Below are 26753 nucleotides of genomic sequence, written 5' to 3' on the forward strand. Positions count from 1 at the left end.
GAAAAATTGAAAAAATATCCCATTTATAGCAATGAAAGAAATTTATTAAAATAAAAATTATGCATCCAGTAACATTCTATTACATTAAGACATAATTCAGGAGAGGAGGACATTTTTTACATTTTTTTACATTAAATGAGAATGTAATGAAATGGCTACTAAGAGTCCCAATAAAATATTGAAATAAAAAGAACCCCAGAAAATTATGATGACAGGAATTTTTTTCTTGTTATTTTTTAGAAGAAAATACATTGAAATAAAGCACTGATTATGTCCCTAGCGTGTAAACAATATAACCATACTTCAGTAATACTAGCGCAATGTTTTTTTCTAATGGGAATTTTTGAAGGAAGTGGAAATTTCTTGTTATTTTTCAAATGAAAATAAAAATATATCAAAATGGCCTTTCGTGTCCCAACTAGATCACTTACTGTTTTTTTGGAATTGCTTAAACCCAGTAGTATAGGGAATGGGGGTTCCAGCGCAATCTCAACACGGGCAAGATCCGTATCAAAAATCCACCTACGGACGACCCCCACTCCAAGTGTGGTTGAGGGCAACAGCGCACTTAAATATGTTAGTCTATATATGGAGTGCGAAGAATGTAAGAGAACTTTTAAGAAAGAAGCGGATTTGAAAAAGCATTTGAAAATGAAGACGAAGTGTATGAGCAGTTATGATTGTGGATGTGGTAAGAAGTTTGAGACTAAGGTTAAATTGTTTTGGCATTGTCAGGACTGTGAGTACGACTACGACGACCTAAAAAGTGCTTGGTATTAGGTATAAAATATTTCCTATTATATAGATGGAATCCCAAAGCAACTTCAGCACGGTGTCAATACCCGGTAACGGTGAGATTGACGTTAGACAGTTTTGGCGTCAGTCAGAAAGGAAGGTTAAAAGGACTCTCCGAAAAGGTATAGAAGAATTAGGAGCCCTGAAAGCGAGCATAATGGTAGAAGTAAGTTTGTCAAAAGACGAGGTAATGACGACAGCAATGTTGCGATCAAAGTCGTTAGTGATATTAGAATCCACGAATCTGGATAGGTCACTCAGTGAAGCCTTAGAAGCAATAATGGAGTCGCTGTCTAACTACACGAAAGAAGGATCGGGTTGGACAGTAGAGGAGGTTGAAGGAATAGAGATAAGTATGGCCAGGTACGTACCCATACGAGGGGGGAGTTACGTACCGCTACCAACGTGGGTAGAAAGGAAGAAGGCTATTGTAAACGTGAAGAATGAAGACAATCGATGCTTTATGTGGGCAATCAGGTCTGCACTGTATCCAGCAGAGAAGGATCCCTGTAGGACAAGTAAGTATCCCACAGATGATTTAGAGTGGGATGGTGTGGAATTTCCCATGCAGTTGATAGACATCCCCATATTTGAGGAAATAAACGATCTAGCAATTAACGTTTACGGAGTCAGAGAGCAGACGATAGTACCGTTAGTTCTGTCAAAAAGTAAAGGAGAGCGCGTACATTTATTCTACCACGGCGGACACTACTCATGGGTTAAACACATTAGCAGACTATTCTACAGACATACTAAGCACAAAGGCAAAAAGTACTTCTGTGACTGCTGCTTGCTGTCATTTACATCCTTAAATGCCCTAAAGAAACACGATGAGATCTGCCGCGGAGTCGAAGAAGTGGCGCAACGGATCCAGATACCCACCAACAAAGAGCTTTCATACGCAGACCATCAAAAGCAGATGCAGGTGCCTTACGTGATATATGCAGACTTCGAAGCGTTGATAACTAAGGAAGAGCAGAAACGTGGTGCCACGAATAAGGTAGGATTACACGAGATCTGCTCCTTTGGTTACATAGTAGTCAAATCAGACGGTAAAGCAAACCCTCCTGTGATTTACCGAGGTAAGAACGCAGCTAATGAGTTTCTAGAAGCATTGCGAGAAGAGGAGGGGGAGATTAGAGAACAATTAAGACGTCCAAAGAAGATGGAATTTACCAAAGAGAACCAGGAGGCTTTTACCAAGGCAAAGAAATGCCACATTTGTCAACATACGCTTCTCCAGTTTGGAAGACGAGCCAAGAAAGCGTGGGATGAAGATGGAAAGTATTTAGGAGAAGCTCATTTTAAATGCGGGAAGTATGCTAAGAAGGGGGAAAAGCCGGGAAAGCCTTCCACCCACTGCATTCATTGTCATAAAGCATTCGTTGAGGATTTCTATGTGGATAAGGTTAGGGATCACTGCCACATCACGGGTAAATACAGAGGAGCGGCTCATTGGAAATGCAATATAAACTTCAAAGTAGATCCAGAAATGGAAATACCCGTATTCTTTCATAATTTAAGGGGTTACGACTCCCATTTGCTACTACAAGGAACAGACGGCTCCGAAGTAAAGTGCATACCCAACAACAAAGAAAGGTACATGTCCGTAACTGTGGGCAAGCTGAAGTTCTTAGACTCGCAGCAGTTCATGGCGGACTCCTTAGCAAACTTGGTTAAATACAACACGGAGTTCCCCATTTCCAGCCAATACGGCGCGGAAAGGAAAGGAGTCTACCCATACGAATACATGGACTCCTGGGATCGATTCAAAGAACCCCTACCACCCAAAGATCGCTTCTACAGCACCCTAAACGAGTCCGGCATAAAGGATGAGGAGTACCAGCATGCGTTAGACGTGTGGGAAAAGTACTCCTGTGAGAACATGGGGGACTACCACGACATCTACCTAAGGTCTGACGTAGTGCTGCTTGCAGATGTTTTCCAAAGCTTCAGAAAGATGGCTATGGAATATTACGGATTGGATCCCGCTAATTTCTACACGGCTCCTGGGCTCAGCTGGAGTGCTTTGTTAAAGAAGACAAATGCGCAGTTGGATCTCCTAACGGAGTACGACATGTATCGGTTTATGGAAGACGGTATTCGTGGCGGCGTATGCGGGCCCAGCCGACGTTACGCCCGCGCAAACAACCCCTTAGTAGAGCACGACCCAGAGAAACCAACCACATACATTTACTACCTGGATGCGAATAACCTTTATGGTTGGGCAATGTCACAGTACCTACCTGTGAGAGACTTCGAATGGGATCCAGTGAAGCCGATAGACTTCTACATGCAGGTAGGAAAGGAGGAAGACAAGGGTTACGTCTTAGAAGTGGATCTGGAGTACCCAGAGCGCCTGCACGACGAACACAATGAGTTCCCCTTAGCACCAGAAGCGATAGAGATACCATTTAAGCAGCTAAGTCCGCTGCAAAAGCAAATGTGCCCTGGTTACAAACCGTACAGGAAACTAACTATGAACCTGATGGATAAGAAGAAGTATGTGGTACATTACCGCAACCTGCAGTTCTACGTGCGACACGGAATGCGCGTAGAGAAGATCCACAGAGTCCTAAAATTCACGCAGGAACCCTGGATGCGCCCCTACATTGACTTTAACACGCAAAAGCGTACCGCAGCGAAAAATGACTTCGAGAAAAACCTCTTCAAACTGATGAACAACAGCGTGTTCGGAAAGACAATGGAGAACATCCGCAAGCGCGTAAGCGTAAAAATAGTCAGCACCAAAGAGGAAGCAGAAGCATACGTGTCACAGCCAGGCTTCGTTAGATACGTAGAAATGCTGAACTTCTACGTGATTCACATGAAAAGGGCAAACCTCTTACTAAACAAGCCCGTTTACACAGGCTTTACGGTGCTGGATCTATCGAAGCTGCTTATGTATGAGTTCTACTACGATAAGCTTAAGCCAAAGTACGGAGACCGCTGTCGCCTCCTGTACACAGACACCGACTCCCTAATTCTAGAAGTGCAAACGGAAGACGTTTACAAAGACTGCCTCCCCGACATAGACGAGTACGACACCAGCGGTTACCCGAAGGAGCACTTCCTTTACTCTGCGAAGAATAAGAAGGTAATTGGGAAGATGAAAGACGAAATGTTAGGAAAACCCATAGTAGAGTACGTGGGTCTGAAACCAAAGATGTACAGCGTGCTAAAGTTAGACGGCGTAGAAAAGAAAGCTAAAGGCGTAAAAAAGTACGTGGTTAAGAAGGACATTACGCACGAGTCCTACCTCAACGTATTACAAACACGCAAGGAACAGCGGCATAAGATGAACAGCCTGCGCAGCTATGGTCATCAGATACATAACGTCACGCAGGAGAAGGTGTCACTGTCTGCATTTGACGGTAAGCGATGGATGTGTGATGACGGAGTGCATACGATAGCATTCGGACATCACACGATAAGCAGTTCTTCCATGACGAACCCACGTGTGGGGCCATCGTGAAGATAATACAAGATGGGCTGACCCTTCTTAGCTATTACGCTTCGGATCTGGTAAGTTTCCAAAGACCAATTAGGATCCGTAGCTCTTTTGGATCCTCCTTCTAATTCACCCGGTCCGTAGAGATATCGGACTGTGACATTACCTAATTTTTTTTCATGGGGGAAGACCGCCCTCGAACTTCTGACGTAGGACTTGTGTTCCACGTGTTTCTTCTTCATAGCATCCTTGGGTTTCATTCCCGTAGCCCTGGCCGCCTCGTTGTTCAAAGCCGCGACGACCTGGGGGAGCCTCTGAGTCCATTCCCTGTTGCGTTTGGAGGGATCTTCCAGCTCTTTCCAATACTGGTACCCAAAGAGACGCTCGGCCAGGGTCTTATTGAATCTTTCAACAATGCTCTGACCCCTGTGGTACTCTGCCTCGGCTCTCCTAATTTTGGTGTCGTGGTCTTTTAGGGTCTTAGTAACCACGCCCATGAACTCTGTCCCCGCATCCACTTGCAGCAGCTTGGGCCATTTCAAGACGCGCTTATAAATCCTACCTAGGGCTTCTGCGACTTCCCCAGAATCCTTGCTGGTTATGGGTTCGGCGTCCTTATATCTGCTTGCGATATCAACTACGGTCAAAGCGTATCTATAGGTCTTTTTTCGCACCTTATCGTGCGGCAAGAAAAGCAAATCCGCCTGATGAACTTCATTGGGGGCATTTACGGTAAAGCTGGGCCTGGGAATGTACTTCGGCACGGGAAGATAAACCTGCCAGATGGTTTGTTTTCTTAGCCAGTTCTTAGCCGTTTCATCTGATACCCTGGCCGCGGTCGCGAGTTTCTTGATGGCCGACGCTCCTTTCCAATAGCCTTCAGGCCCATAGTAAATCCTCTTGAGTTTATCCTCTACGCGGCCCATTATATGAATTTGATTCAAGCGAAGGATAGGACAAGATTGATCTTGCGTCCGTTAAAATCCACCGTCTTTCCGTCCACCTTAATGGTGATGTTTATGCTTTCTACCAAATTAGACAAGTCATAGGCTCAAAGAAATGGGAGTGTATTCTACCAGGTCAAATGGATTACCTTTGGGTAGAAACTTGGACATAAGAGAAGACTTTTCTCCATTGTTGTAACTATGGACTAAATCGCAATAGACTTCGTAAGAGGATGCGACTTTCCATTTCACAGGTATGGCTGTGTTGGTAATTGTCTTGCCCGAGGCACATAATAAAGATCCCAATGGGTCAGACTTTCCAAAAGTCATTGAATAATTTGACATATTATGTTTGAGGGTCATTTCGTGCGGCAATCCTGTGGTGAGAGTATAACCGTGTTTTGCTAATTCCTTGGCCAGTGTGATTGGCGTATAATGTCCATCGGGCAGCAATACGGCTTGATAGTTAGATCCTCCTGTATGCTCAGTGACTATGCCCCTAATCAGGTTATACCAAGAATTGTACAAAGAGCAACTTATGAGCCGAACCTTATGGGCTTTAATGGGGGGATTTAAATAAGTGGTAAAGTTATTTTTATCGCTTTCCAAAAAGACGATCATTATATTAGATACGCCAAAGCTACGCCTCCCGCCAGCCCTGCGACTCCTACGAAGACCAACTCATTGTCTTTTTGTTTCTTAGAAGGTTGGTAGTAATTCTTGAACTGAGGCTTTCTCATTCTAAAGTCGGGATGCGCCTGCGCATAGAGCTTAAAGGCGTAGTCTGTGTTTTCAAAGTTCTTATCCGCCTGCATCTTGTCTTGGTAGTTCTTATCCAACCAATCCCTGTAAGCTTGTCTTTTTTCATTCCAAGCTGCCACGTCCCGCTGATATTTCTCCAGCGCTAAATCATGCCTCTTCCTTTCGGCGGCTAAATCTCCGCTTTTGTCGCCTCTGACTAATCTATCCAAATACTGACCACCATAATTAGCTCCAGTGAATGCTAAAGCTGCAATAACTCCGCCTACGACTACGCTAGCCATTTATATGTTAGGCAGGTACTTTTCTTTCCGTAGGTAATCCTTTACCATGATAGCCCCTCCTACGGCAGCGGTCATTTTAGCAAAATTAGCGAAGCTCTTGCTTGGGTCTTCAGTAAAGTCTTCTTTGAGCACCTTTTTACCTACCCAACCAATACCCGCAACGATGGAAGTAATGATAGCTGCTTCTTCAACAGTTTTCAATAACGCGGTTGACATTATATTACAGAGCGAGAAGGTTATTACTCCATTTCAGGGATCTTACTTTTTCTAACGGGCGGCTCCGTAGGCGTGTAATGCGCTGGCTCCAACTTTACTTTTGGCTTTGCTGCCCGCCATTGTAAGTAAAGGCTGCCTGCTGCTATAGCAACTCCTAACGCGCCAATGACGTACCCAGGATTAATAAAGGATTCCTCTTCTTTTTCCTCCACCTTTTCTTCTTTTTTGGCTTTGTTCTTTTTATTCATCTCCGCGAGCTTCTTTCCGGCAGCGACTCTGCCTGGAGATTTAGCCTTGGTAATCTTGGTATCTTCTACGGGTGGTTGTTCTTCGGTGCCACTCATCTTATATTAAGGGACTTGAAGGACTTGACAAGTAACTTGATGACGACTTGACAATGACTTACGGACGACTTGACAACGACTTGACTAAGTACTTGAGGTGACTTGACAACGACTTGACTAAGTACTTGAGGCGACTTGACAACGACTTGACTAAGTACTTGAGGTGACTTGACAACGACTTGACTAAGTACTTGAGGCGACTTGACAACGACTTGACTAAGTACTTGAGACGACTTGATCAGGTACCTCAGCAAGTGCTGCCTGGAAGACCTTTTCGACTTCTCTATCCTTCTTGAAGTCCTTCCAAGAGGCACCAAAGGTGCCCGCAAGTTCCTTCAAGTCGACATGCTGAGCTACGTGAAGTGCCGCAGAGGCGACTGCCATTAACTTACCGCACTTCAAAGACAACCACCCGCAGGTTATCTTAAGTTCTTGGGATATGACATAGTCATCTCTTATGTCCTTCTGTAGTTGCTCCACGTCGTCTATGGGCAGTGCAAGTCCAAGCAATTTAGTCGCAAGTCGGATAGCGGAGTCTGCTACGGCGTCCGTGGTCTTACTTGCAAGGGCGGCCTCGTACCTCTTATGGAACTTCTTAACTTCCTCTTCTGACAACTTATTAACTTGCTCATGGGTAAGTTCCTTGCCTATCATTTCTTTACACTTCCCCGAAGACACGAGGATGTTAAGTTGTTCCTTGAGGTTACTTTCGTCTAACTGTGTGGGGACTTCATCTAAGAGCTGCTCAATGTCCATATATGTTAGGAATCATAGATTCCAACCGTGTAGGGAAACCTCAAAGAGAAGATCATCTTGGAATGTTGGTGCGTTTTTAGGTGCCGCATGTATTCGTGCAACTGTTCCTTGGATATCTCACCGCCGTAGTCGCTTAAGATGGTTTCCAGGTCAGACTTGCTCGGAGTATAAAATACGACAAGTGAACCTATGTTTTCCCTGAAGGGTTTAGAGACGCTGGTAAGCTGCTGGGAAAGCAACCAAACGCTGATATTGTCGTGTCTACCGCTGAAGGCGAGCTTAACGAGCTCGGAGGTGCGCTTTTTTACGTCGTCCCCGCAGGCAATGTCATCCAATATGAGGAGCGTCTGCGTATCTTTAGGGAATTGTTTGTGCCAGAACTTCAAATGGCTGGATAACTCATTGGGGTCCAAAATATCCACAAAGAAGTCGTCATCTTTCACTCCTATACCCATCCAGGTGCGGTTATTCACGTAGGTGGGGCATAATAGCACGATGTAGTCAAAGCGGTATCTAAAGGGTCCTAATAGCTGCTCTACCACGAACTGGGTCTTTCCGCAGCCGGTGGGTCCTACTATCAGAGCATTGCAGGGAATATGGTTCGGATCCATTATATATACGATGGACCCAGTGGACGCAGTAAGAAGGATTGCCACCGACGCAAAAGATAAAAGAGACACCATAGAAATGCAAGGGGAGGAGATCGATCGGCTGAAAGAGCGCGTGCAGGAATTGTACGATGAAATGTGCGGTCTGAAGCGTGCAGAACGGTTTGGCGCGCTGATAACGATGGCAACGTGGGCTAAAGAAAGCGTTAAGGACTTTATGCGATATCCCCCGTAGAATGTTAACAATAAGGTTAAATCTTTGTTAAGGATACCTGGAAACTATTTCAAAGAGTGTCTCAGAATGTTGACGTTTAGGTTAAATCTTTGTTAAGGATGCCTGGAAACTATTCCAAAGAGTGTCTTAGCTTTACTATTTTGAATCCTGCAAGCGCCCTTTAAAGGGGGTCCTTATTTTTATTTATTATTATTAAATATCCTTAATTATTCTTAATAATAATAAATAAAAATAAGAATGGGATTTGAGACTCTTTGCGCAAACCCTACTTTACTATTTTAAGCCGCCTACTAACCATTACGGGCTTTCCAGGCATCCTTAACAAAGATTTAACCTTATTGTCAACATTCTGAGACACTCTTTGAAATAGTTTCCGGGCATCCTTAACAAAGATTTAACCTAAACGTCAACATTCTGAGACACTCTTTGAAATAGTTTCTGGCCGTTAAGGACTTCATGCGGTATCCCATATAAGGGTTATTAAATCCTTATTATATATGGAGTGTGAGCGGTGTAACAAGGAGTTCAGCAGCAAGCAAATGTTAAAATACCACCTGGAAAAAAAGGTGTGCGCTAAGAAGGCACGCGAAAGGCGTTGTAAGGAGTGTAATCGACTCTTTAGCAGCGCGCAAATGTTGGATTATCACGTAGAAAACCGCGTTTGCCTAAAGAACGTATGTGAGCGCTGCGAGGAGGACAAGAACGACGAATGGCATCGGCATCGATGCCGCGGCAATTACGACCTACTGAGCGTAGCCTGTGAGGAACACGGCGACGTTGCTGCACGATGTTGCCCAAAGGAAACCCAAAGGAAGTTAACGCGCCGGAAGAAGGAAATTGACCAGCGCTTTGCGGAGTTTGACTGCGTCGAAGGCGTAAGGTGGGAGGATAGAGAATATTGGGAGGCAACTTGTGAGCGCTGCGGCTGTCAAAGAAGTGACCAACATGTTTGGTAGTGCCTCTACGACGGCCAAGGCGGCTTTAAGGAGTACTTAGATCGCTTTGAGGCCTGGCATGCCGGCAATGAGGCGGCAAGGAAAGCCCGTAGAAGTTAGAAAGGACCTAAGATAGTAAAGTAGGGTTTGTGCAAAGAGTCTCAAATCCCATTCTTATTTTTATTTATTATTATTAAGAATATTCAATAATAATGAATTAAGGATATTTAATAATAATAAATAAAAATAAAGACCCCTTTTAAGGGCGCTTGCATAATCTAATAATAAGGACCCCTTTTAAAGGTATATGCTAGCCTACGCAGCTGCCTTTCTAGGAGGCATTCTAATTACCCTTTCAATATATGGACTGTATTACTTGCGAACCACCTGCCGACTGCATTACCCCTCGTAAGCCGCGTAAAAAATACACCTGCCTTCATTGTGACAGGGTATTCTCCGAAGGATCCTTTGTGGGGCATTGGTGCTCCGCGGATCCTAAAGCGCAGCGGACTTTAGCAGACGCGCTTAACTACAAAGAGGAGATGGAGTGACTGTTCTTTCAATGTCAAACTTCCATCGGCCATTTACCTTACCATAGCTGCGTAAGTGGGTGAATTCCTCGCCCTGAATTACGTACCGCACGCAATCCGGCGCCCAAAGGGAATATTCCTTGCCTTCTAAGTCTTTGAGGACTAACCGTAAACGGTCGATGTCTTCGAAGACGACGTAATTTTTTATTTCGTATGCTTTACCGTGGACAAGATCACGCCAATGAATTAAGTTGAGCTTCATTATACCTATGGAATATCTTTAGGTGCGTTTTCAAAGTGGCGTAGGACTTAAACCGCTTTACATAGCCCTTACAGGGAATACGAATGCCATCCGCGTAATCCATCAGGGCACGGCAGATAATGTCGTAATCGTTGCTAACCATAGTTAGGTAACCATTTACATCAAGCTGCGCAATTTTTTTGGATTGCTTTGCGGACAAGACACCGTTTCCTTTTGGGGTTTTCAACTCAATACACAACCCGCGGTATTTCTTGTGGGCGTTAAGGATTAAAAGGTCTGGCTGGCCGGCTTGGTAGCCTTTTCGCCAGCAGGTTATTCGCTTGCTGTCTGAATCTTGAAGTTCGCCAAGACCCGGCGCTATGATGAATTCAGGGTAAAACCTACGCATGTAATCGACTACCTTTGCATGCAGGTCAGCTTCATTTTCTATCTTAAAAACTAATTTATTCGGGCTGTCGAAGCGTTTGTCCATCGCATATTTACCCGTCTTTCTCAACGCGGGTAGGACTTCTTCGAGGACCCAATCTTGGAATTCTTCTGCCTTTGCCATCTTCGAGGAGAATATCAACTGATACAACCCGGATTCGTTCACATACAGGGAATGTGGGTGTGAATTGGAAGGGAGGCGATTCACCTCCATTCTAAGTTCGCTAAGCCTTACCTTGTATTTATCGCGAACGTGCACCTTAATCGCATCTTTTGGGCGCTCGTAACCCAATGCGGCCGCTACTTCCTTTGCTTTGAAGTACAATTTATCGCCTTGCACGACTTGCAGTTTCGTACCGTTGCTTTCAAATACGCGAAGCATTGTATATTCAAGAAATATTTTAACATTGACGACTTCATTCCTCAGCCGTCCTAGTAGGCAACGCTTTTCAATTGGTTCATTTCTACGCTTAACTGCGCGTCAGACACGACGAAGACGTAGCAGTTTATTTTATCACCGTCGCCCGCGGAGGCATTCTTGGTGCGTTTGATCTCCAATGTTATGCCATCCTGCGTATTTACTAGACGGAGGCCTTGACCATGTAGGTCTTCGTCGTTAATGGTGCGCATGTCAATCCACAGCGCATATTTATCCTTAAAGAATTCCTCGGGGCTAATTTGGTCGCCAAACTTGCGCATGGCCTCTCTGTACACGTCTGCGGGCTTTATCCCCTGGGAGTAAACCTTGTTTGGAACGCCGTTGATATTCACGCCGACGTTAGTAATGTTGGGGTTGTGAAAGGCCTCGGAGTCGCGCTTACCGGCTTCGTAGGGTTTGGCAAACACCAGCATCAACCCCGTGAGACTTCTTCGGGGGAGGTTAATGCTTTGGTTGATAACCTCATCCGTCTTATCCAGGAAGCTGAACGTCTTATACATCACTACGTGGTCGTAAAGGAATGCCTTGCCGGAGCTGTATTCCATGCCAGCGCTACGGGCCAGCTCTTCGCTGTATACCGTTTCGTACTGTAGCTCTAAGTTGGTAATAGAGTATGGGGTTGTTGTGGTAAGTGCAGTGGTCAGCCCACCAATGATGTTATTAGCATCTGCTAAAGTTACTTCAAACTGTAGCTCGGATAACTGTCTTGGGTAATACACACCGTGATTCGTGATTACTTCAAAGTCCAGTGGTATGACATACTTACTACCATAGGCGGTCTTTATTCGCTTTGCGTCTGCCACTGCGGTTTCTCCGCTGCCGTCAGTAGGTTGCGTTTTCGTAGGTGTGCGGACCTTACGTAGAATGACACTGCCAATTCCTTGTTCTATCCTTTGCGCGCGGTCAAAGGCCGTCAACCATAAGTCTTTGTACGTGGTATACAGATCGTACCTATTTAAGTCCAGCAAGGATTCCCCGGCGAACTTTACGCGCATCTTAGAAACGATGTTGCGGCCCACGTTGTTAACGATAATCCTTTCATCTGTGGGGCTTGACTGTACCGCTAGGTCAAACCTCAAAGCCAAGGTGCCAGGAACTAAGACTAGGTTATCCGTTAGACGGGGTACGCCCACGTACAGCGTCTCCCCTGGCTTAGCGCTGCTGGGGGTAAAGGTGACCCGGTGAAAGGTGCGTTCCGCTTTCAGCCCGCCAACCTGCTTAGGTAATACGTTGGGATTTAACTTTGAGCTTATCATATATAATGGAAGTAGAAGGAACGGATTTTGACCCCCTTACCGAAGAAGGCCAAGTCGATATTAACGATGAAGAATTTGATGAATGGACTAAAAACGCGGGGGCAAAGCCTTTGCTTTACGACATGGCCTTGATAAGCAAGTATGGCAATAGGTGGAAAAGCTTCAAGGCAGCCTTGAATCGCATGTTGCAATCAAGGAACCGCGGCAGCCCCGTCCCCGAGTACTTGGAACTTCAAAACACAGACGAAGCAGCCGCGCGGGAAACCGTAGAGTGGGCAATGCAAGAGCTAACGCAGCGCTACGACAACTTTGATGCTGACGACGTAAAGCTTACGGAAAAGGGAAACAAAGTCCTCATAAGCGTCCAAGACTTAAGATTTCCCGACAAAGACCGCTGGACAAAACCGCAACCCCTCTTTGATGAGGAGGGCAACGTTAGGGGCGACGTCTCAAGATTAAGAGGCTTTCAGCGTGCTACTAGAAGCATGTTAGAAAGGTTGCAAACCCTGAATGAAAAGGTTGCGCTAGAAAGGCGCGCTATCGAACTGCAAAAGGCGCTGGAAGAAAAAGAGGCGGCGTACAAAAAGCAAAGTCGACTACTTGCTAATGCTGAGAAGAAGTTTAGTCAACGAGACGTAAGAATGGAAGAAATGACGAAACACTTAGATCAGGCTTTACGTGATCGGGATAAAGCAGAAAGGGAGTTGGAGGAGGCTAAGAAATCACATGCTCCGACGGCGGCGTTAGAAAAAACGCTAAAGGAAAGGGAGTCAAGCTATAAAAAACAATTGTTGCGGCTGGGTCAAAGTAAAGACGAAAGCATACTGCAAATTAAACGAGAAGCCGAAAAGGCTTTAGATGAAAGGGATACAGCTCGACAGGCTTTTCGCCTTGCTCTGCAGGACCTAAACATGAGTCAGGAGGAAGTTAGGAAATTACAAACCACCATAGAGGGTTCTTTGGTGGAGCGGCGGCAGTTAGTTGCTGAAATCAACATTAAAGAAGAGCAAATCCAGCAAAAAACTCAGGCCATCGAAGACCTGGAAAAAAACATATCCGAAAAGCAGGAAATAATTGCGGACCTAACTCGTACCGAAGAGGAAAGGGAAGCAGCACAAAGGGAATTAGAAGCCCTTCAGGAAAGAGTCGCGGAATTACAAGCGCAAAAGGAAAACCTGGAAAAAGAGCTGGGGCTTACCACCAAGGAAAAGGTAAAAAGAGCTCTGGTGAAGTATGGTATTCCGCTGGCATTTGCGGTTGCTATTTCGAGCGTAGTAGGAGTCATCCTATCCACGCTTAAGGCTACGGGCGCGGGCGTAAAGAAATTAGGTAATGGGCTGACGGACTTGGGAAAAAAGATGGCAGCCGGTCTTCCTGGGCTGCTGGGTTCGGTTGTTTCCTTGGCACTTAGGGCCGGCGGAGAACTGCTAAAGTTTGTGGGGAATAACATTTGGATATTAGTCGTAGCTATTGGAGTGGTACTCCTGAAGAAGATGAAGGGTTAATCTTATCCTTGTATGTTATGTCGGGCTTATCGTCGTCGGGTGTCCGAGGCGTCCTCGACTGGGGATAAGTAAAGATAGTATTCGCACCGCCTTGATAATGCGGAACTAGTGGTATGGCGGTCATGGTGCTAATGGGCTTATGATTCCAAATAGCATCCGGTGGAGAAGGCCCCGCAGTATTTATTCCTATGCGACCACGAGTTGCTATGGTCTTACCTCCATCGCTGGGACGAATTTGCAGCTTTGCATATTGGCAATTGGCTATCATATGAAAAGTCGCCGGCCTTTGATCTTCTCCGCTTACTGGAGGGGGCTCAGAGGAAAAATGAACTGGGTTCCTATTGTTAATTTTTTTTCTGTAAGGCAGTAATGGATGGTCATTCTCATCAACGATCCTAAACCCAGCATTGCACGAATACCCCGTATTAAGGCTAATAGTACACACAAGTAATCCCACGCCTCCAACCTTCACCCAAAGATCAGTGTCAAACCATTCATCATTTACGTACTCCTTCTCCTCTAAGTAATAAAGAAACCAATCTTCCTTTACATGTGGGTTCATATATTTCAGCAAACATAGTTTGCTTCTAGAGACTAAGCACCGTAAAAGTGCTAATGGTCTTGTGGTTATAAGCCGTGTCTCTTTGATTTTCTATGCCATTCACGCAAACGCTCCCAGAATCGTCTACGCGTATTTGCAGCTTTACCTTCCCATGGCAATCGGCGACCATGTGAAAAGTCCAAACCGATAGATTTTCCTCGCTGGCTGGGTTGGGCTCTACGGAAAAATGTACAGGCTCCCTGTTGCTCGTCTTCGCGCGCATAGGCTGCAGTATGCCATTCTCATCCAGGAACCTAAAGCCCACGTTGGCATGGCTGCTCGTGCCAATGCAAATACTACAAAGGATTAACTTCTTTCCTGAGTAGTTCAAATTCACGGACATGCCCGTGACATCAACCCAAGATGCCTGGGTGTATTTTTTCTCGCCTGTGTAAGTCGTATAAACACAATCTACTCCAGCTACGTAGGGGTTGTTCATCGCCATATATAATAGCTCAGACCAATGCTTGCAGCGGTTAAGCCGACCTTTAGTAAGTTATGGTCATATTCCTCGGTAACCTTCTTTACTGGTTTCTTTGGTTCGGGTTTTCCTACATGCGCCTTCTTCGATGGTTTTTCTACCTCTTTTTTTGGTTTCTCTACGAAGTGAGTAATGCCCTTGGTCATGTCAGAGTTCACGTCATTCACCCCAAACTTCATATCCTTAGTAGCTCGCTGCAGCTTGTTGTTATAACCCACAACGGAATTGGTGTTAATAACCAAATTACTTGGCATTAACCAACAACCAGGCGACAATGCGTAATCCAGTCGCACTTTAGACTGCTGCACCGCTAATTGATATCTCTGCACCGATTTAGAGATCTCATTTTCTATTATTGCAGACTCAAATAAAGTTAGGAATTCTTGTTGCGTTTCCTGTGAAGCGCCTTGGGATCCAACAATGGGGTTGCGGGTATTTACCTGCGCTCCCAGGATGCAGTACACGAATGCTTCAATGCTACGGTTAATCCTGGCTAGGTTCCTTAAACCTTTTCCTTTCATTAACACAAATGGATCCCAAGTGCCGGGGTAGTTCGTTTGAATTCTAGTAATTAATGAATTATTACCCTTATTACCACCCATATCACTGAACTCTAACTCATTACTTGGGTATTCCTGATGTCCGTAGTCAGCCGGCTTCTCACCATTGGCACCCCAAACGTAAACTATACCCAGCCCATGCGTCTTACCCTCCTTATAACGAAAGTCTTTTTGCTGTGGTTTGAACTCATTAATTAACCTTTCCAGGGCTGCGGCGTCATATCGGTTATTCATTGGATTAAATGCTCCATCTCCTGGTAGGGGTGCGTTAAGCTCCTTCAACAACCTCCTTACCGTAAAGGCAACGTGAAACTGCATAATTGGAATGTGAAACATGTCCGCGGCAACACCACAACCTTTAGTGGCAGCCCAAATAGCAAAGTCTAACTGCTGCGGCCAATACCGCATATTGGGCCCTGCTAACCATTCCCTGGCCTCTTTACCCAACGTATGCTTCAACATCGTATTCTTATAGATATTTCTTAGTATTACGTTAAATGATTGTTTACCCACTGAAATCTTCAGGTGCGTTACCAGCTTTTCGAAGTTGTTTACACCACCTTCAGCATCGTAAAATGGGTAATCTTCCGTGGTTAACAATAAGTTTCTAGGAAAATTGGGTGCTTTATGCACGGGTGCCTCCTTCGTTATTGACAAATGCTGTGCCTTTTTCCTCTCCTCATGCGGCTCCAAGTCTGTATTGCTGTACATTCTGGAGCCTTTATAGTAAATCCCATCGGGTCTCCTTTCGAACTTACTAGGGTCTGCATGCGGAAACATCTTCCTAAATGCTCTCCAGTTGGCATAATCCCTGTTGTCGTGATGTGGCTGCTCCTCAATATCATTCCCAAAAGCGTCGTACATTAGTATATATAATGGATGTTATACCATCAGCACCTCAGTTGTACCCAGATGTTCCCAATTATCACGCTACCACTAAGGATACAGGTCCTAACGAATTAAACGCTGAAAACTTTAGGCTCAACAAAGCGAACTTAATCCTGGCTTACTTGGAAGGGCAGACAAAACACTACGAAAAAGTCCGAAAAAAGTACGTTAGAGCCCGGAGTACGCTACATAAGATTGCGATAACTTCAGGATCCATATCTGTTGTGTTAACGGGCTCTGGCGTTGCTACTTCGCTTACTGGGCCGGGAATAATCGTTGGAGTTCCTTTGGCCGGCGTTGGGGCAACCTGTGGTATTATTTCTGCTGTTGCTACGGGTATTATGAAAAAGCTATCCACGAAAATATCCAAGCATGACACGACAATAGCTCTGTCTAGGGCTAAAGTAAATACTATTACCGACCTTGTCTCAAAGGCTTTGCGTGACAGAAAGATAGACGACGTAGAATTCTCGCTTATTCTGACCGAAGAAGACAAATACGAGAAATTAAAGACGGACATAAGGAACAAAAAAACAGTCGTAAAAGATCTTTCCGAGGAATCTCGCAAAAAGATCTACCAAGAAGCGAAAGAAGAGCTTCAAAGAAAGCTTGCTCAGTAAATATCGTGACAGGGTTCTATTTACATATCGAACGTCAGTCTAGAAATTACGCGTAATATAAATTCAGTGAATTATTACGCGTAATATAAATTCAGTGAATTATTACGCGTAATATGAATTATTTGGCGAATTATTACGCGTAATATGAATTATTTGGCGAATTATTACGCGTAATATGAATTATTTGGCGAATTATTACGCGTAATATGAATTATTTGGCTAATCATTACGCGTAATATGTTATTGTCGCCTCGGAATCCATCCTAACAGGGGGTGGTTGGGGTCAATTTTGTAAAATATTTCGTAAATTACGTCAGGATAATAAGGAATATCCTTATCCAGCCGACAAAACATCCACTCGGCTTTTGTCATATCAGAAACCTCAGGAATAGACTTACCGGTAATTTCAGACAAAATGTAAGAGATGTCTTTGTAATATTTCCCTAGTCTTAATTTTTTCAGCGTTTTCCGTAGGCTTTGTGGCGTTGGTTCTTCTAAATAGTCTATGATTTTCTTCTTTACTTCGTTGTTTAAATATACCGGTCGATAACCTTGGATATGACTCATCCAGTCTCTGAAGTATTTTATTCTTTTGTATGGAGTCTTCTTACGACCTCCATTGGCGTAATACTGCTCTCTGGTAGCATTTGGTACGGCATTACGAATATTCTTACCACATTCGTAACACTGTGCTGACGTGTCGTCTTCTATTTGCATTTTTTTACCACAACACCAAAAGGGTTCTGGCTTAGGTACGATAACTTTAGGTCTTAGACAAATTATGCAAAAGTCGTTAACGAACTCTTTACATTCTTCGCACTCCATATATAGACTAATATATTTAAGTGCGCTGTTGCCCTCAACCACACTTGGAGTGGGGGTCGTCCGTAGGTGGATTTTTGATACGGATCTTGCCCGTGTTGAGATTGCGCTGGAACCCCCATTCCCTATACTACTAACCCAGTAAATTGTCCTCAAAAACCTGTTATGGCAGTTTGTGTTTTAATTTGTTCTGAAGTGCTTGAGTGCAATATCCACATTTCTTGATAACTTCACAAATATTACAGATATAAGCCTGTAATAAACTGTTTTAATTTCAGCAGATTAAGAGGTTTCAGAAAACACCATTCTTGTATCATTCCAGTGAATTCTTGCTAGTGTCGACACAAGCCCCTATTTGGCCATAACAGGTGCTGGGCGGGGCCAATTTCAAAACATAAGCCATTTTCTGCATCTGTAGGTCTCAACCATGCAGATTAATCCTACTTAATTGATTTTGGAATTTTTGGACAGTAAATTATCCTCAAAAACCTGTTATGGCAGTTTGTGTTTTATTTTGTTCTGAAGTGCTTGAGTGCAATATCCACATTTTTTGATAACTTCACAAATATTACAGATATAAGCCTGCAATAAACTGTTTTAATTTCAGCAGATTAAGAGGTTTCAGAAAACACCATTCTTGCATCATTCCAGTGAATTCTTGCTAGTGTCGACACAAGCCCCTATTTGGCCTTAATTAACAGGTGCTGGGCGGGGCCAATTTCGAAACATAATCCATTTTCTGCATCTGTAGGTCTCAGCCATGCAGATTAACCCTACCTAATTGATTTTGGAATTTTTGACCAGTAAATTATATGTGATAAAAGAGGGTATTTATTGAATCTTTTATAAATTTTAAAAAGTAAAATACTAATGAAACCCGGGAAATTATGATGAAAGATGGATTGTCTTGTTATTTTTCAAAGAAGTCGAAAATGTATTGAAGTGGCTGATTTTTGTCCCAAAAAATGAAAGTTAAAAAAAAAAGAAAGAAAGAAAGAAAGGGAGAATTTCTTGCTAATTTTCACATGAATTCACTCGAGCATGTTAAGGCAGGGTATTTGACCAATTTATTTAACAACTTTAACAACGTATTTTCTGTAATATTTCAAACCTATGAAAATAGGTCTTGGACCTCAAGTGATATTCAGGTTGTTGAGAATTTTTAGCATGGTCATGCCGACTTCTGGTAGTCACGTGATTTTCGGGCGAGTAAAATAGTAGACTTGAAATGCATGAAATAGCCCGGTTAATTTAAAATGGGGTGATGATTTCTATATGAATCAAAAAGCTATTGTTTGGTTCTTCGAGCATAACAAGTTCGTTTTGGAACGGATGCCCTTCGGATTAATAATAATAATTGACAAAATAGGTCACGTGACCAAGTTGTGATATTATACATCTCTATTTTCTGCATGAAAAAAAGAATGATTTTCAACCATTCCAAACAGGGTCTTATTGATCTTATTTAACTTAAAAGTTGTATTGCATAAGCATTGTTTTTGATTGATCCAGTAAAATACCCTGACGAAATGCTTGAGATATTGGAATGCTTGATTATTATATTTTTCTAAAAGCATATTTTTTTATCCGTTTAGACCTACCGTATACACGGAGACGGCCTTTAGCCGCCTATTTTCGAAAATGCTTTTCAGAGGATAATTTTGAAAGCGCTGACTATGCGTTTCCATGACTCGACCGGGTATTTTCGTAAACGCTAACGTCATTAAACATAGGAGAACGCAGGCTCAGGAACTATGCGCATGCTCATTGTTAGCTCCTACAAGTGTTTTCAAGTAAACGATCGAAAACGATGCGAAAACGCACATTGTTTTACTCGGGTAAAAAAATATCCGGCTTTTTGTAAACGGGGCATATGTCACTAAAAAAGTAAAACACACACAAAAAAAACGGGAAATTATGATGAAAGAGGGAATTTCTTTTCTTTTTTAATGAAGATAATAGACAATTAGACAATCTTCGGGCTCGAAAGTTTTTGGTGAGTACTCGGCGAGTTGTGCAAGTCAATCAATCAATCAGTTTATTCAATCTACCAATCTGGAAATATAGTAACAAGTATTTATAGTTTAGTTTTCGTTTAACATACAGCTATTTCAATAAAGTTAGTCACCTGAAAAGCCATAAAGCTGAGGCCGACAAGGATTATGGGTAGATACATTTTTCATGTTTCAACCGCCTGATAATTGTTGATGGACTTACACGTCTTTTACCAGATAGTCTCACCTCTCCTGAGCATCCTCAAGCTGCAGTTTGTATCAAAAAAGGCTTTATTTGTTTAAAATGAATTGTTTCCCATGATCCTCAGTGATCTCAGCTTTCTAGGTTTTTGGTGACAAACTTTATTGAAATAAGTGTATACATCGATCAAAACACAAATTTACCCCTGATAAACTGGCGCAACTCATCTTTACATATTAAAAGAAGGTCCTAAGTGGTTTTCAAAAACCCTCTTTAGCTCTGTACCGTACGTGTTACACCTTAAATACTTTTGTTTCAGGGTTTTTGAAAACCATGCAGTCATCAAATATATTTAAAACAATTAGTGTATGTAGTAGGACTCCATGCTGTCCAATTAAGAAATAATTGGACGAGGAAAATTCCGAGGACTGACAAAATTGGATGAGGCCATAGGCCGAGTCCAATTTGGCAGTCAGAGGAATTTTTTCGAGTCTAATTACTTCTTGATTGGGGAGCATGAAACCCCATTACCTATTAATTAAATAGCTGCCTAATTAATCCCATATCAACAAGACCTATCCAGTTAAGAAAATAATTGGACAGTTACCTATATGGGATTAATGAGAAGCTGTATAATTAACTGTATTAAAGTGTATTATTAAAATAAGACCATAAGTAGTGGTTTGAAAAACTTTTAATTAAATTCAATAGATTTGTTTAAGTTTATTATGTGATTTTATCTTTCACCTGCTTACAAATAATGGATTAAAAACAATTTGTAGATATTGTTTGTGATGATGGTATATATGGAGGATACTTTTTTCACTGTGTAATTAGGCACTTGGGTTTGTATCTCTCATGATGACTCTAGTAATATCAATATAAATAAATCCTCACCCCAATAGTCAGCAACAAATTGTCAAAGTAATTTCACATAATTAGTTACTTTAAATTAAAATATTTGCCTCAGATCGCACAAAACATTTAACTATATTGCCAAATGTCTACATCCAATATTATATTATTGCAGAAACAAAAACTTTGCAATATTATTTATATGTAGTGTATGAGGTCTGTATCTCATTTCAAAGCTTCAAAACAAATTGGATCGGTTTTGATAACAATTTAAATCCTTGTGACCACAGTTCAAACTGATTGATCAGACTTGAAATCTGGCTTGTTCAGTCCCGTCATTTGTCGCATGGGCGAGAAAAACTGCAATGTTAATTTGCAATATATCACTGTCACACTGCATTTCTTTCAAGGAAGTCAAGACAACATTGCACACAAAATGAGTTACCTATTTAAGAGACACTAATAGCTTTTAATTAATTAAACAAAATCAACTAAACACTCAAAGTTTAGAGCTTTGCAATCTTTGACAACCATTAATTTTTTCTGAATTCAAAGTTGCTCTTTTCCATTTGAAAAGTGGTATGCAGTCTGGGTTTGTTGAATAGAACATGATTGTTGGAAAAATGATAACAGTTTGCAATGACAGTTAAGTGTACTAATGCATATGTATCAACAATTTAATAATTATAAACATATATAGTTCCAAAAAATATCCATACCCCAAATACAGAATTTTTTAGAAGCACCCCCTCCCCCTACTCTCTGGAACTTCCAGTTTTCTTCCATACAAATCCTGTATTGCTATAATTTTTTCTTCCTGAGATACAGTTAAATGATGATGAGTGGACTTTTCAGTGTAAAGACTCCAAATTCTTGATAAAGCCTTGTTGGTGTAGAGTGTTCAATATAGCTTTCTTGAAGAGAAGTGAAGGTTTAAAAATATTTCCCTCTTCAACTTCAATTTCCTCTATGAAGTATAAAGGCCCAACTGCAGATGTTATGATAGCTTCTGCTTTGACAGATGTTTTCTGCGCTAAAAGCTTGTAGTCAGATGTTTTGGCATCCCTGTCCAACCAGTAGCCTCTTAATTTTGCCTTTTTAGATATATGCTGGATACTCTGAGGGTGTCTGTCATTGCAATAGAATAACCAGAACTCTTCGTCTGTCATTGTGTATGTTGGGATCACCATACCCGTTATATCCAGTGAGTGTGCAAGGTTGTCCTTCACCGCTAATATACCATCGCTATCAAAATGCTTCAAAATTTCATTATGATAAAGTATTAATCGTTCATCTTGGCGTAAGGAAAGAGAAACAACTTCCACTTCATCTTCTTTGATTTTTTCCTCAGCTCCTTCCAGTGTTCTGTTTGCAGCTGGCTCACCACATATCTTTGTGAGGAGTTCTTTTTTTGTATGAACATCTATCTCTGGTATCTCTTGTTGTTGACAGCTGTCTGTATCACAGGCTTTTTGCTTACTACTTTGAGTAGTGGTAGCTAGCTCAAAGACTATGTTGCCTTTGCATGACATGATGGCCTGAATTTGTTTGTGACCATAATGAGTGGGTTTGCGGAAAGGAATACCATCAGGCAATCCTTTCACAACAAACCCACCTTTCAAATATGGCACCCGGGAGAATTTTCCAACAGCTTCACCTGCATTGAGACAAAAGGGAAGATTTAGCTCCACATGACACAATTAAAAAATTGAATAAAAGGTAAACTATAATATGAAGCCCAGGCCACCAGGCCACCTACAAAGTGATTTTCCCAGTCCAACCACTGGGCTACCCAGAGAAATGTATAACCAAAGACTGTGATTGGTTTAGGATTGCACAACAAGTAGAACGTAAATAAAAGGTCAACTATTAAAAGACATGTCCACACTCTATTACTTATCCTAATCTATTATTTACAAAGCTTACTATATTTTTCGTTGAACATCTTTGCCAAATCTTGATGATCATACTTGTCATGGTTGGAAGCTGGAATTTTGAAATAAAAAATGTATAAGTATAACATTTTAAAATATTTGACATGAGAATATTCTTTAGTAACGAAAAATATCCATGCCACAAAGGAATTTTGAAAATTCCAGACAGTAAGGATGCCTCAAGCGGAAAAAAAATTACAGAAACAGTATGAAAGAAAACTGGTTCAGAGGATAAAGGGGAATTTCAAAAAAATAGGGTACATAAGGGCGTGGATATCAGGGGCAGTTCCAAGATTTTGTTTTAGTTAACTCAGGGGGGTGCACCCCTTATAATCAAAAGTAAAAACCAGTATTGGTTACTTCGAAGTAGGGAAACAAAGTCGAACCAGGGGTTGCGCACCCCCTGGATCTGCCCCTGGATATATCTTCTGAAACTATATGCCTTACCAAAATGTTCCTTAAATTTCAATGTGATCTCTATATTAGAGGACAGGAAATTCTCTCCACCAGAAGAACCCATATTAAAAATCTGTCCAGATGGTTCCATGAGTATTGTTGATATTTCGCATCCCATGTCTTCTAGAAACATAACCTAATGATATGAACAAAAATTAAGTTATAAAAATTTAAGTGCACTGAGTATAAATATCGCATACATCACAAGAAACAACAATTATATGCCATGAATACCTCGTTCAAATTCAATTTAAATATGTGTACATTCCTAACTAATATCAATGTTAGTAAATATATTATCTAAAGACTGCTATTTGATTCATAAGAATTAATCCGAAGATAGTATATATTGCATTCTTTTAATTACATAATTATTATTAAGTTCAGGAAATGTAATTTAAAGTTTGAAATGTATTCAATATGCAAAACATTTGAAATTCAGTTACATCACTATATACAATACAGTAACAATCTGCATACAAAAATCTGACAGTGGTTATACCACCAATGCAAAATTAATCAAGAACCTTTTTATCCTTAGAATTTCACTGGTTCTTTCCTATATAAACAGTTTTAAACTTTATTGTTTAATTTTGTAAACATTAGGTTTATAAATCTGAGTGCTAAATTTAAAATTAGTAATCATTTCTTTTGAGGACAATATTATGTAATGTGAATTAAATAAAATTACAAGCATCCTTCTATTGCACTTTTAGAATGAAGACTGCACAATTTGTTCGACCTTTATTTGAGGGAGTTACAACATTATTGACAAAGCATTACTGGTGTGTTTGTGAGGATGATGGCATTGTACCATAAATATGTAAAATCATTTGAATGAATGCACTTAAGATTAAAGATTAACCAAGATCGTATTATATTTTATATTGTACTGATCGTCTGTTATGATGCATATACAGTGAAACCTCTATATGAACAATGTTTTTGGTCCCCAAGTAAAATTTACCTTTTTCCTAACTTTCAAACAGGAACCCCCTTCAAACTGGGTATTTTTTATCTCCGAAGTGTTCAGGGCTTCCTTCCGCACAAAATTTATAAATTACATATTTCATACATACTTCTGAGAAAATATAAACAAAAAAGAGTGAAAAAATAATGAAAAGTTATTTGTTGCTTTGGCTATGAGAAGAGTTTTGACTCGCAACCATAAAGTCCACTTCTTTGTCCTAATTTATTTGGTCGAGTTACTTAAGACTTAACCAATTCATATATAAAGGTCAAACTTGACATAAAACTACCAAATCACAGTTTTGATTTCTTTTGAAAAGTCACCATGAGTTTTTCTAAACATGAATATAAGTATTCATTATATAATTGCCAATGAAATATCTATTTCTCTATTTCGAAAAATTGATATCTTCACACGTGAAAATAACATGTTATTTTCACGTGTGAAAATAACACCATTGCGATGACTATTCAAAAATACACGGAAAGAATTGCCTGAAAAAGCCAAAACATACTTCATTGATAATTATATAATAAACAGAATATTACATGGGCGCTTGGAGATACGAAATTTATCTTCTCGTGTTGAAAATTTCACGATCTCTCTTCGCTGCGCTCACTCGTGAGAGATCTTTTCAACACTCGAAGATAAATTTCGTATCTCCGCGCGCCCATGTAATATCCTCTATATGTGTGCCCTCATGCCGAAATATTTATGTAATGAGAAGACGATGGCATAACAAAATCCAGCATATTCATTGCTCATGAGTAAGCCTTACGTGCGAAAACGTCTAAGTGACTTTTTGGGATATTTTTAAGCAATGTACTAAACCAAATACCAGCAAACATTATTTTTCGTAATTTTGGTCAGAAAAGAAGAAAAACGCTCCTTAGTTACGCATTTATCATATTATATAAAATTATAATATTACAAACTGTACCAACCTCCCTGAATAGCTGCTTTTTGTGTTTTTTTATTAGCGCTTCTTTTTCTTCTGCACACATTTCATCAACAGGTTTTTGTTTGGTCTTGGCCACATACTCTTCCTTTTGAGCTTTGGACATTTCTTGCCATAGCTGTGCTGCCTGCCTATTTTTATCTGTTCTGCTGGCACCAGTACAGGTATCTGTTGGGTTTGAAAAAAAGGCAAGGTATATTCTCATTTTTATCAATTAAACGTCGGGTTAAGCAATTATTTAAATCCTTTCTCAGTTATGACTTGTTCTTTATATGGAGCTGTTAAGGTGCCGTCAAACAATGCGTTCCTTTGTTAGACTTTTGATCGACGACAGTCAAAACGCCGCATGTTTTGAGCAGGGTTAATTTGAGCTTGTACCGAATTTGTCGAGGTCGCGTAGTTTTGAAAACCACGGTTATATTCCATCAAAAAAATAAAACATCGTAATCCCGCACCAAAAAATGGTCAATCCCGCAAGCCCAAGCGACCCCTCGTATCGTACCGTGCATATCGATCGTTACGCTGAGCTGGTACGTAAGATTGCCATAACAACGGCCTATAAACAACTAAACGCATGAAGATCGAAAGTTTCACGTAAGAACTCTTTTTACACTAGGAGAATACTCACCAGACTTAAAAAATTCAGCACAAAATGCGTTGTAGCAATTTGGGCCTTTTATAAAGCTAGGAGCTTTTCTTTTGGGTGGTTGTGGTGGAGTACTCGCGTCCGGCATTCCTGTCGATGACTGTTCGAGCTGTATACAACTGGCCCCTCTTTTACGTTTGGATGTTTCATTACCTATCCATTTCTAATATTTTAACGAAATAAAAAAGAGTAGTTCTTACTTTTATACGAGCAATTATCAGTAACTAACACGAATCACGAAGCTCATAATTACAACACGCCGTGATCTGTGACAGCCAACCATGCCAGCTGACAAAAGACGCGTGTAGCGAAGAAAGACTATAATCTTTTGTAAAGAAATATTCTTCGATTCAAACTTACCTTTACTCTTTCTTCGTCAAGATTGGATTCTCCTGCTGCGCGTTTAACTTGTTCTTGATAAGCGGCAGCCTTACTTGCCATGCCGTTGTTGTAAAAACGCATTAAAATAGTTCGTTGCTGGTCTGTTATCTTTTGATATCTTTGCCGACCACTCATTGTTAACAGAAATTCGTTTAAAACTTGATTCGAAATTTATGTAATCGAAAGAGTCTTACAATTCAGCTATTAACACGGCAATAGTGAAATACGAAATAACCTTCATCTGACTGGCAAAGCTTGCTTGACTGGCTAGAGCTTTCGCACATTCATTTAAATGATTTGATTGGCTAAAATAAAACAATTGAACCATGTTCCACTTCAGTTGGTTTAGAGTACAGTCTGAAGAGGGTCCGACCCAAAGATCTAAATTTAGATATTGGGGTCGGACCCAGTTTAGATCAAGCGAAGATGGTGAATTTAGAAGTTGATTTTTACGGAGTGAGGCAAAAACTAGAGAACCTGGAGAAAACCCTCGCAGCACACGAGATATTCAACAAACAACTCCACTCACGTACGGTGACTACGAGTGCGGGAAGCAAACATGGGTCGCCGCCTAAGGTTGCGTTTTACGCCGTAGAGTTGTACGTTTAGGGATATCGTTCAGACTGAGCTATCCGAACAA

The 26753-nt window shown here is 41.4% G+C and overlaps 2 protein-coding genes across 2 annotated transcripts in view; both read right to left on the bottom strand.

The window, feature by feature from the left end:
• The window catches only part of LOC116291800 (uncharacterized), a 53200-nt gene that overhangs the window by 25550 nt on the left and 897 nt on the right, over window positions 1–26753 (bottom strand). The gene's annotated exons all lie outside the window — the stretch shown is intronic.
• Window positions 20590–26546, bottom strand: LOC116288140 (uncharacterized). The gene is made up of 6 exons (XM_089026694.1): window positions 26093–26546; window positions 25715–25895; window positions 25073–25254; window positions 23150–23294; window positions 22695–22754; window positions 20590–22425 (listed from the first exon to the last, which is right to left on the bottom strand). The coding sequence occupies exons 1-6, from the start codon at window positions 26246–26248 to the stop codon at window positions 21620–21622; spliced, it is 1530 nt and encodes a 509-aa protein (XP_088882820.1). The 5' UTR covers window positions 26249–26546; the 3' UTR covers window positions 20590–21619.

The sequence above is a fragment of the Actinia tenebrosa genome, unplaced genomic scaffold (genome assembly GCF_029948245.1).
Source record: "Actinia tenebrosa isolate PJP-AT-01 unplaced genomic scaffold, QUT_ActTen_1.0 PGA_scaffold10__47_contigs__length_13832649, whole genome shotgun sequence".
Taxonomy (NCBI): domain Eukaryota; kingdom Metazoa; phylum Cnidaria; class Anthozoa; order Actiniaria; family Actiniidae; genus Actinia; species Actinia tenebrosa.